Genomic DNA, 12366 nt, shown 5'->3' on the forward strand with positions numbered 1-12366 from the left:
AAAATTTTATTTTTTGATTCTCGTAGATGTATAATTAAATTTTTCATTTTTGACTCTCGTGAATGTAGAGTAAAATTTTCTATTTTTATAAAGTAAAAATAAATACTTTTACTTTTATAAAATAAATTTTTTATTTTTCACTCTAGTGGATATATAAAATAAATTTTCCATTTTTGACTCTCGTGGATATAAAAAAAATTGTAAACAATTTTAAGTCATTTTAATTTGAGTAATTTTTTAAAGAAATATTTATTAAGACCACATAACTGAAAAACTAATTAGAATTAAATTTTCAAATTTTATTATATTTTTAAACTTTAAAGTATTCAATTATTTAAAATAAAATTCTCATATAATATTTATTATATATAACGAAAAAATTAATTATTTAAAACAATGTTTATAAAATTCTTATGAATAATTCAATTACTTTCAAAAGTAATAAAATTTTTCAAAGAAATTCAATTATTTTTAAACATTTTAATAAACTTTTCCGCAATAATTCAATTATTTTCAAAAATAATAAAATTCTTCTCTGTAATTCAATTATTCTTGAGAATTATAATAAAATTCCTAGCAACTATTCAATTATTTTCATAAATATTAAAATTCATCTTAGGATTTAAATTATTTTTAATACAATTTTACAGGAATTGCTCAAAAAATGTAATTATTCTTAAAAATTTAATTTCAGTTCCTCGAAAATGTTAATTATTTAAAAAAATGGTTTTTTAAATATTTTTTGGGAGGATTGAATAATTATTTTCAAAAATTTAATAAAATTATTTGAAAGAAATTAATTGTTTTAAATACAATTTTAATAAAAAATTTTTTGAAATAATTTAATTATTTTTTTACATTTTAATAAAATTTTTTTTTAAGAATTCATTTATTTACACAAATAATTTTTCGAAAGAATTCACTTATTAAAGATAAATAAGAAAACTACTCCCGAAAATTCAATTATTTTGAGGTATTTTAATAAAATTCTTTTCAAAATTCAATTATTTTCATAGATAACAATATTCATCACAATAATTCAATTACCTATTTTTAAAAGTAATAAATTTCTTCTTGGAAATTCCATTATTTTGCAAAATTCTAATAAATCGTTCGCAAGAATTCAATTCTTTTCATAAATAATAAAATGTTTTTTAGGAAATCAATTATTTTCAAAAAAATTGAATAAAATTTCTCACAGACATTCAATTATTGACAAATTTGTTAATAGAATTCTTTGCAGAAATAAATTATCTTTAAAAACTTTTCGCAATTCAATGATTTTTAATATCTACTATTTTCATGAAATTTCCAAACAGAAATTAATTATTAAAAGAATTGTTTGTAAAAATTTTCTTAAGAATTCAATTCTTTTCATGAATAACAAAAATTTTTATCATTTTAATTATTTAAATTAGAATTTGCTTAAAATTATTCGAAAGAAATGAATTATTTAAAAATTTTCATAAAATTCTTCGCAAGAATTAAATTATTTTTTTGTAAATATATTTTAAATTCTTTCATGAATAATAAAATTCGTAGCAGGGATTCAATTTATTAGCATCAGGATAAGAAAAAAGTAAATATTTTTGATGAAAATTAGGAAAAAGTGAGAAAAATAAAAAAAAGGAATGGAATTTTCGACAATTTTGTAAAGTGAATAAAACGAGTTTTTTTTTTTTTTGGTTTTTCTGACATTAAAAAAAATGACAATAATCGCCAAAAATTAATTTTCAAAACAAACGAATGAATGCTGATAATTTGCTAACGAAAAGGGAAACTTACGATTATTATAAAGTATTATCATTAGTATTATTTTTTAAATCAGAAATAAAAAAACATTATTTTGAAAATTTAGTTCCAATTTAAAAATATGGAAAAGAATTAAAAATTTTATTTTTTATTGTGCTGGAGGAGAAATAAATTTAAGGATTCAAATTAAAAATTTTATTGCTGTGGAACATTTCTTTTTTTCTTTTCATAAATTAATTAAATCAATCGGAAATAAATCTCGTTTCTCTTCTTTTTTTTCAATATTTTTTTTTCCCCTCTTGTTTTAAATATAAAAATAGTAAAACACACGTCATCTCTCTCTCACACGTTATAAATAAAGAATTCAGGTATATAGCGATACTTTTAAATTTTCTTTTTTGTTCAATAAAATACCGCGAGTTTATTTTTAATTGACATTTTTTTTTTTTTGTTGAAAACGAGATTTCTCGTATGTATAAAAATGAAAATTACTTCTTTCGTTAGTGTGAAATATACCATCACCTGAAATGACCGCACAGCAAAGAAAAGCTTCAATTCAACTCTCGAATTGTAAAATGAGTTCTTCCTATTGAATAGTTAATATTGACCTACTTCTAAAGTGGATTCCGGTGTAGAGTGAGAGAGAAGGAGAGAATATTTCGAATGAAAAATTGAGTCTATTGTATTACACACAGTCTTCTGTGTACATACACTTTGGTATAAAAATATTTCAAAAACTATAGAGATTGCATTTTTCCATGGATACTTTATTGCGACTATATTTATGCAAAAATTGAGACGAAAAAAAAAAATTTTTGCTTGATAATATTTACTCTTCTATTAGTTTATTTACACTTCACTGAAATTTCAAAGATGTTGCATACATGATTTTTTTTTCTTTTTTCCTTTTTGTCTTGTTTTCTTTTTCTCTTTTTTTCATTTTTTGCCCTTTTCTCTTCTTTTTCTCTGTTTTTCTTCTTTTTCTCCCTTTCTCTTCTCCTTCCCCTTTTTTCCTTCTTTGTTTTGAATTTTTTATTTTTTCATCTTTTTTCCTTCTTTCATTATTTCATTTCCTTTTTTTCTTCTTTTCTTTCTTTATTTTCACCATTATTTTCGTTTTTCATTTATTTGTTTTCTTTCTTTATTTCATTCAATTTTTCCTTTCTTGTTTTCATTCTTTCAATGATTGAAATTTCTTTTTTTTTATTTTTTAAATCAAAATTCTTTTATTTCTCCTGCCTATTCGAAACAATTGAAATAATTACAATTTTATTGACTTGAATAAAAATTATTTGACACAAATATTTAAATATTTAATAAATAATAAAAAAAATAATAAATAATATACACAACGATTATTAGCATAATTTCTTTTTCTTTTTTTGAATAAAATTACATAGAAGAATTGGTGTTAATTTATTTACGATGTAAACGAATAAAAAATTGAATTGAGTACAAAAGGATTTAAAAACACCTGCGTAAAAAATTAAAATGTTAAAAGGATTTTGAAACTGTATTAACTTTTTTTACACGTTCAACATTATATAATAGAACCTTCACTTTACACGCATGTCGACTTTGAAGTTCTTTATTAATACAGAGAGTACAATATGTGAACCGAAAAAAAATTTTCCTTTTCCCTCGTCATATACAATTCTCTCTCAATTGTGAGCTGCCTATATTAATTTCATATTTCAAACTCAAATAAAAAAAAAAAAAAATTATAAACATCAATAAAATGAGAGAAAAAAAATCAAACTTCACTTTTGATCAAATAGAAAAAAAAATATTTTTCACTACAAATATATATATTAAAAAAAATATATTTCTCTTTTAACTTATTTAACTTGGATGCTTCTGACGTTTCCCAATATCAAAAGGGGAAAATATATCTACTATTATATAGGAAGTGAAAAGAGAATAAGAAGCTAAGTGGATCAGAATTTTTTTTTACAAGGGTGACATATTGAGACAAAACGTAGATCAATCCTAATCCTCTTTCAAATTTATTTAAGGGAAAGAGAGAGAGTGAAAGAATTACATTTTCAATCGAAAGAAATATATCAGCCAAAATTGGAATCGAAATTTCTGTTTTTTCTTACTTTCCTGGTCACTTTCACTTTTATTATTTTTGTCCTTTCAGTTCTATTTTTATCTTCTTTGTATTATTCTATTAAGTATTTAATTCAATTATTTATTTATTCTTCTTCTATTTTTCTCAATATTTTCTTTTCTCTCTTGGCTAGTCTACAGAATATTTATTTTTATTAAGAAAATAAATAATTAAAAAATAAATAAAAAATTAAAATAATTAAAAAAAAAAAATTTCTTTAAATTTAAAAAAAATAAAAAAATAATAAAAAAATAATTAAAAAATAATTAAAAAATAATAATAAATAATAATAATTAATAATACGGTGACGAAGTTGATAATAATCTATTTAATTACAAATATTAAGTATAGTGTAAGTTTAGATTTTGTCGTCAGAAACCAGAAATAATGGAACAAAAAGCTTTAAAGTCCAAGTAGAGAGAAAAATTCTAAGTGATACAAGTTTATATTCAGTCAGAAGCCATGGAGCGGAAATGTTTTTATTTTCAAGTTGCGTCACGATTTAAGTAGTACAAGTATTTTAATATAGTCAGACGCTATAAACAATGCTTTGGAAAAAGTGACTTTTTTTTACCCAAGAATTGTAAATTTTAAGTAGTAGAAGTTTAAACATAGTCAGACGCGCAATAAAACTGTGAATTTGAGGAAACTTTTTGAAATTTTTAAATTAGTGTATAATTCAAGTAGTTCGAGTTTTATTTTAGTCAGACGCAATAAATTACGAATAAAGTTAATATTTTTTAAGTTAGTGTAAAATTCAAGTAGTTCAAGTTTTAATATAGTCAGACATTATAATAAATTACGAATAAAGTTTATATTTTTAAAGTGTGTGCAAAATTCAAGTAGTTCAAGTTTTAATATAGTCAGACGCCATAATAAATTACAATTTAGTGTAAACTTTTTTCAAGTAGTGTAAAATTTAAGTAGTAAAAAGTTTCTATTTAGTCAGACGTCCCACGAGAAAATAGTAATAATTCTTGTTTTAAGTTCTGTTGAGATTTAAGTAGTACGAGTTTACGTTGAGTCAGGCAATATAGGGATTTTTTATAAATACCACAAAATTTTAAGTAGTACGAGTTTACGTTCAGTCAGACAATATAGGAAATTTGTTATAAATATATAAATACCATGTAAATTTTTAAGTAGTACGAGTTTACGTTAAGTCAGACGCCGTAAAAGTAATTTTTTTTTATAAATATCACTAGAAAAAAAAATTCAAGTAGTACGAGTTTACTTCCAGTCAGACATCGAACATAAAATAGTAATGGTTTTATTTTCAAGTGACTTGAAAGAAATTAAGTAGTACAAGTTTTTACATAGTCAGACACGGTGAAAACTAAAAAAAAACAATCAATATTTTAATTCAAACTTGAAGGCGGAAAATTTTCAAGTGTAGTACAAGTTTATATTCAGTCCGACTTCGAAGAATAAATAAGGTGTTTTTTCATTAGCGTTAACATTCAAGTAGTATAACACTCTACATAGTCAGACAACGTAGCTTATGTCTCAGAGAAGAAAATTGTTTCAAATTAGGATAAACTTTAAGTAGTATAAGTTTACATTTAGTCAGACAGGATGAAATAGTCAATAAGGAATTAGTTTCAAGTAGAATAAGTTTTCAAGTAGTACGACTTTATATTCAGTCAGACGTAATATGAACAGTGCAATTAAATACAATTATTAAAAGAAATTAAAAAATACATTTTTATGTGATGAGAATATGTAAAAATTAAATTAAACACAGTTTTCTTGAAAGCATCAAATTGATATCAATGTGAATCAAATTGATATCAAAAATTTTAATTAATTTTAAATTTGATCCTTAATTTGATCATTAACAGTGAATTTATTAATTATTAATTAATAAAATTCTTCTCTGATAATCAATTATTAATTTACAAAATTTTAATCAAATTCTTGTCAAAATTTCAATTATTTTCAAAAGTTTTCTAAAATTCAATGATTTTCAATATTTACTATTTCAATAAAATTTTTCAAAAGAATTCCATTATTAAAAAAAATTTGAATAAAATTCTACGCAAACATTTAATTCTTTTCATAAATAATAAATTTTTTTAAAGGAATTCAATTATTTACAATTTTTTTTTTTATAAATTTCTTCGCAATAATTCAATTATTTTCATAAATAATAACATTTTTGCAGGAATTCAATTATTTTCGTAAATAATAAAATTCTTTTTAGGAATTCAATTATTTTCATAAATAATAAAACTTATTGCAGAATTTCAATCATTTTTAATGCAATTTCAATCGAATTCGTCGAAAAATGTAATTATTCTTAAAAATTTTATTAAAATTCGTCCAAAGAATATAATGATTTAAAAAATTCGTTGATAACATTTTTTATGAGAATTTAATTTCAAGAAACATGAAATTAATAAATTATTTATTTACATTTTATTTTTATTTAAATAATTGAATTCTCGTAGAATTTACTAATAAAAATAATTTTAAAAATGAATTTCAGTTAAAATTTTAGATTATAATTAAATATTAAAAGCATTATAACGTGGATTTTTAGAAATAATTAAATTTTGAAAAAGTTTCAAACTAAAATCATTGAAATTCTTAATTTTTCATATTTTTGACAAACAATTCTGTAGAATTAATTCTTTTTAAAAGTTTAATAGGATTTTTATTGAAATTATTTCAAGTTTTTATTTTTCAATATAAAATTGTAGAATTTCTGAATAATGGAAATTTTGTAAAATTGAATTGTAAACGAATGAATTTGAAAATTCTCAAAGAACTTTTTTAAAAATTATTAAAAATAATGGATTTATTAAAGAATTTTAGTTAAAAAGACTAGAAAAAAATTTAATTTTACAAAAGTTAGAAATTATTGGAGAAATTCAATTATTTTCAAGAGTAATAAAATTCTTAAGGATTCAATTATTTTTACTAATAATAAAACTCATCGCAGCGTTTCAATTATTTTTTATACAATTATATAAGAATTTCTTGAAAATGTAATTATGTTCATACAAGTTTTAATAAAATTCGACAAAAGAATTCAATTTTTTAAAAATTTGTTAATAAAATTCTTTATGAGAATTGAATTTTGAGAAACATTCAATTATTCAATAAATTATTTACTTTTGCATTTAAATAATTAAATTCTTGTAGAATTTTCTAATAAAAATTGATTTTCATTTCATAAAAATGAATTACAGTTAAAATTTTAGATTCTAGAATATTAAAAGCAATATAACGTGAATTTTTAGAAATAATTGAATTTTGAAATTAATTTTTTTTGAAAAAGTTTAATTGAATTTTCTTTTGTATTATTTGAAATTTTTATTTTCTAATAATAATAAAGAATTTAGGAATAATTGAAATTTCGTTAAATTGAATATTGTAAACAAATGGATTTGAAAATTGCCAAAGAACTTTTTCGAAAATTATTAAAAATAATAGATATAAAGTAAAATAGTTAAAAATTTTTGAAAATAATAATTGAATTGAAATAATGAAAAGAATTTTGAAGAAGTATTCTTATAATATAAAATAATGATTTTATTACTTGGTCATCTTTAAATATTATAAAATATGAAGAAATCGATGACTCCGAGTCTTCGACTCGGAGTCATCGATTTCTTCATGTTTTATAGTTATAAAAAAATTTAATGAACTAAAATTTTATTCATTTCATTTATTGTAAAAAATAATACCAAAATTAATTATTTTAATCTTTTTTTATATTAATTTAATCTGCAACACTTTTTAATAGTTAATACCTCACGATTTACTCTGTTATTATTAAATTACTGTAAATTTAAAATTTTAAATACAATTGTTTTTATTAATTTTGCCTAACAGTCCTGAATTTTTTTTCTGTTTCAGCATCGACTGTAAAAAAATGAGGTCAACAATCAACAAATGATATTCATACACTTCTACTATCAATTAAAAAAAATACAATAGACAAAATCCAATCGTAATTTGACGAGAACAAAATTAGAACAAAAATTTTTTTTTACATATATGGGAGAGAAAAAAATTGAAGTAAAAATAAAAAATCCACGTGACATAAAGTGGTTGTGAAAATAATTATTGAAAAAATGTGGATTTTTACGGATTTATTAAAAATAAAAGTGTCTAAGGGTAAAGAAAAATTTGCCATTTTTGGCGCTAACGATGACGTTTTGGATAATAGCGATGTTGACTCTCGTGATGAATACATTGTCAACAACGAATTTCAAGGAAAATTGGCATGTACGTCATTTATCCCGCAGATGAACTTCTTCGAATTTATGACAATCCAATTCGTCAAAATTTATTGAATTCAACAACAGGAGAAACAGTAACAGCAACATTAGCAACAGTAGCAACAACAGAAACGACAACAAAAACAGTAACAACAACAACAACAACAACAACAACGTCAACAACAACAGCGTTAACAACAAAAGTCACCAATTTATTCACGCGTAATCGTTCGTCGAAAATAAATGTGAATGAAAACGACGAGAATAATAAAAATAAGGCAACAACTGCTGCCAATAATAATAATAATAATTACAGGAACGTTAATATAAATAATAAAAATAATATTAATTGTAATAATTACAATAGTAATAATTATAATATAAATAGTAACATTAATAATAATTGCACGTATAGTGTTGAAAACGAGAGAAATAAATTAACGAGAAAATTAAAAAAACAAGAGAGTAAACGGACTCGTGTTCGCGATAGAAATTCGAAACAAGCTATTATGCAAAATAGTCGAAATCTCATGGAGGAGGGTAACAATCCCCTCAAAGATCTCACACACGCCAGCAGCAATGAACCACTCAAGCAGCACAATGGAAATGCTGTCAAACTCGTCCAAATTGGTAAATAGCAAAATATTTTTATCTACAAAACTGTCGATTTATTTTTCTTCTTTCTCTATTTTTGCCATTTTTGGAAATATTTCTTCAAGATAGGAGATTACTTTTTTCCAAGTTTCTTTCGAATTTAAAACAAAAACATTTAGAAAAATTCTTTCTAGTATTATTTTTTGTATTTCAGAGACCACAAATATAGATCATATTGTGAGATATAAAAAATTTATTGAATTTTTCAAAAGAACTTAATTGTTTTCTATATAATTTTAATAAATTCTTTAAAACAATTCAATTATTTTCAAAAAAAAAAAAAAAGAATTAAAATTCTTTGCAAAAAATAAATTATTTTTCATACAATTTCAATAAAATTTTTCATGAAAGAATTGAATTTTTAAAAATTTTTAATATTTTTCCAAAAATAATTCAATTATTATCTAAAATTTTAATAAATTCTTCAAAGCAATTCAATTATTTTTATAAACATTAAAATTCAATCCAAAAAATTCAATTATTTTCTAAAACTTTAATAAATCCTTCAAATCAATTCAATTATTTTTTATAAACATTAAAATTCTTTCAAAAAATCATATATTTTTAAATTTTAATACAATTTTAATAAAATTTTTTATGAAAGAATTCAATTTTAAAAAATTTTTAATAATATTTTTCCAAAAAAAAATTCAATTATTTTCTAAAATTTTAATAAGTTCTTTAAAACAATTCAATTATTTTTATAAAAATTAAAATTTCTTGTAAAAAATCAATTATTTTTAACCTATATTTTTAATGCAAATTTTTTTATGAAAGAATTCAATTTTTAAAAAAAGTCTAATAATATTTTTCCAAAAAAAAATTCAATTATTTTCTAAAATTTTCATAAATCCTTCAAAAAAATTCAATTATTTTTATAAACATTAAAATTCTTTCCAAAAAATTCTAATTATTTTCTAAAATTTTAATATTGTCTTTAAAAACAATTCAATTATTTTTATAAACATTAAAATTCTTTGCGGAAAATCAATTATTTTTAATACAATTTTAATAAAATTTTTCATGAAAAAATTCAATTTTTAAAAATTGTTAACAATATTTTTCCAAAAAAATTCAATTATTTAAAAAAAAAAAAATTCAATTTTAATAAATCCTTCGAAAAAATCCTATTATTTTTATAATTATAGTAAAATTCATCGCAAGAATTAAATTATTTTTATAAATAATAAAATTCTTCTCAGGATTTGAATAATTTTCAATAATTTTACTATAATTAATGACAGACACGATTATTTTAAAAAATTTATAAAAAAATTCGTATATTTGATAAGAATTCAATTGTTTTCAAAATTTCCAATTAAAATTAAAAAAAAAACTTAAAGAACTTCTTCAAAAGCATATAATTTTTTGAATAAACTCTAATAAATTTTTAATGGTAAAATTATTAATTACAATTATTAACAAAATTTATTACATTCAATAAATTAAAGAAATTTTTTAAAAGAATTCAATTATAGTGTCAAAATCTTTAATTGTATATTATATTCTTCGAAAGAATTTATTATTTTCTACATTCTAATGAAATTCATCGAATGAATGAATTTCAATTGTTTTAGAAAATTGTAATAAAATTCTCAGAAGAATTTAATTATTTTCTAAAAATTTTAATAAAAATTCAATAATTAAATGTTTAGTTTCAATTATCAAGAAAGACGATTATTTTAAAAACTTGAAAGAAATTGTTTATAAAATTCAATTACTTTCCGAATTTTCAATTAAAATTATTAAAGAAATTCCATTAAAAAAAAAGATTTCCATTTAAAAAAAAATTCAAAGTAATTCTTCACAACAATTTAATTAGGATTTTCAAAAATTTTAATTTAAAATTCTTCGCAAAAATGCAATTATTTTCATAAATTATAAAATTCTTCAAAAGAAATTAAATTATTTAAAATTTTTTTTTAAATTCTTTACAAGAATTCAATGATTTTTAATACATTAGTTTTAAAATTGAATAAATTTAAAAAGAAAAATTATTTAAAAAACAGTTCAGAAACAAAAAAGCAGACAACAACTAACTTTAAACTGTGGAAGAAGTTAAATTAATTTAAAAATATAGTTTTTTATTTCTATATACCCTCAATTATATTTATTTTTGTCTAATTTATTATTAATTAATAAATTAGATTATTATTATTATTACTATTAACTATTATTAATATTACTATTTTAAATTAATTTAAAAATATAGTTTTTTATTTCTATACTCTCAATTAAATTTATTTTTGTCTAATTTATTATTAATTAATAAATTAGATTATTATTATTATTACTATTAACTATTATTAATATTACTATTTTAAATTAATTTAAAAATATAGTTTTTTATTTCTATACTCTCAATTATATTTATTTTTGTCTAATTTATTATTAATTAATAAATTAGATTATTATTATTATTATTATTACTATTATATATTAATTAAAATTATTAATATAATTATAGTAAGGAATGAAAATTATAATAATCTATAGTCTGTAGATTATAGTATAGATTTATAATTAAATAAAAATTTTATTATAAAATGTATTCTGATTTAAATAATAATCTAGACCATAGTGTTAATTATAATGTATATTAATCTAGATCATTTATTAAATCATAAATTCCAGGCGAATGTTTTTTTCTTAATTACAAAATTCTTGAAGTGTAAAGTGTTTTTCTAAGACTTTTAAAATACACATTCACAATTTTTCTAGCCAAAAAAACGTATCAAAATTCAAAATAGTTGCGAAGCAACATTTTGATACATTTTTTGGTCTCAATTTGATATTTTTAGAAAAATTGTGTTTTATATTTGTGTATATTTTATTTTCTTATTAATTGAAACCAGATTCGGAGTTTAATTTAATTAATAATAATGGTAACACGCTGTAAATAATTTTAATCTAATTTTAAAAATTATTTCGTAACGGAAAGAAAAATAAAAATAATGAGATTCGGAGTTTAATTTAATTAATATTATGGTCACATGCTGTAAATAATTTTAATCTAATTTTAAAAATTATTTTGTAACGAAAAAAAAATTAAAAATAATGATGATAATGGAGATAAAATTGATTATCGTATAAAAAATAAAAAATGGTGAAGAATAAAATTTTTCACAACAGACATTTGGAAGAGTCATTTGTTCATCAAATTGTAGAATATATTAAAGGAAAAAAATTCTGCATTTTTGTTTCTTTAATCTAGTTTCGTAATAAATAATATTAAATATGACATTGTCCAATGTATCGACATTGATTGTCAGTCGAAAAAGACAGAGAGATAGAGAACACAGAGTGAATGAGATTTAATCGAAAATTTACTCTGCTGAACCCAGTAATTGATAGAGCGAAAATGAAAATTAGAATAAAAAAATACTTTCCTCTTCAGATATCAAAGTATTAATTAAACTAAAATTAATATCAATCAGAGAAGAGACACTACAATATGATTATAAATTTGCCACTGTAATGAATATAGAAAAAAAAAATGTGTGTAAAAATAAAATTGTAATTAAATCAGTTTAGAAAAATATTTAAAAATTATTCTCCGATATTTAATTAATAATTAATATTTTCAAAAATTATTTTTATTATTATCAATTGTTGCAC

At 19.9% G+C, this 12366-nt stretch overlaps 1 protein-coding gene across 4 annotated transcripts in view; it reads left to right on the plus strand.

Annotated features, from left to right (window-relative positions):
- The window catches only part of LOC122507092, a 210791-nt gene that overhangs the window by 46942 nt on the left and 151483 nt on the right, over positions 1–12366 (plus strand). For all 4 annotated transcript variants that reach the window (XM_043619609.1, XM_043619611.1, XM_043619612.1 and 1 more), the window contains exon 2: positions 7730–8724. In XM_043619609.1, the coding sequence (XP_043475544.1) occupies positions 8100–8724 (625 nt within the window). In that variant the 5' untranslated portion in view covers positions 7730–8099. The remainder of the gene's footprint in view (positions 1–7729; positions 8725–12366) is intronic.

This window comes from Leptopilina heterotoma, unplaced genomic scaffold (genome assembly GCF_015476425.1).
Source record: "Leptopilina heterotoma isolate Lh14 unplaced genomic scaffold, ASM1547642v1 Lhet_45, whole genome shotgun sequence".
NCBI lineage: Eukaryota > Metazoa > Arthropoda > Insecta > Hymenoptera > Figitidae > Leptopilina > Leptopilina heterotoma.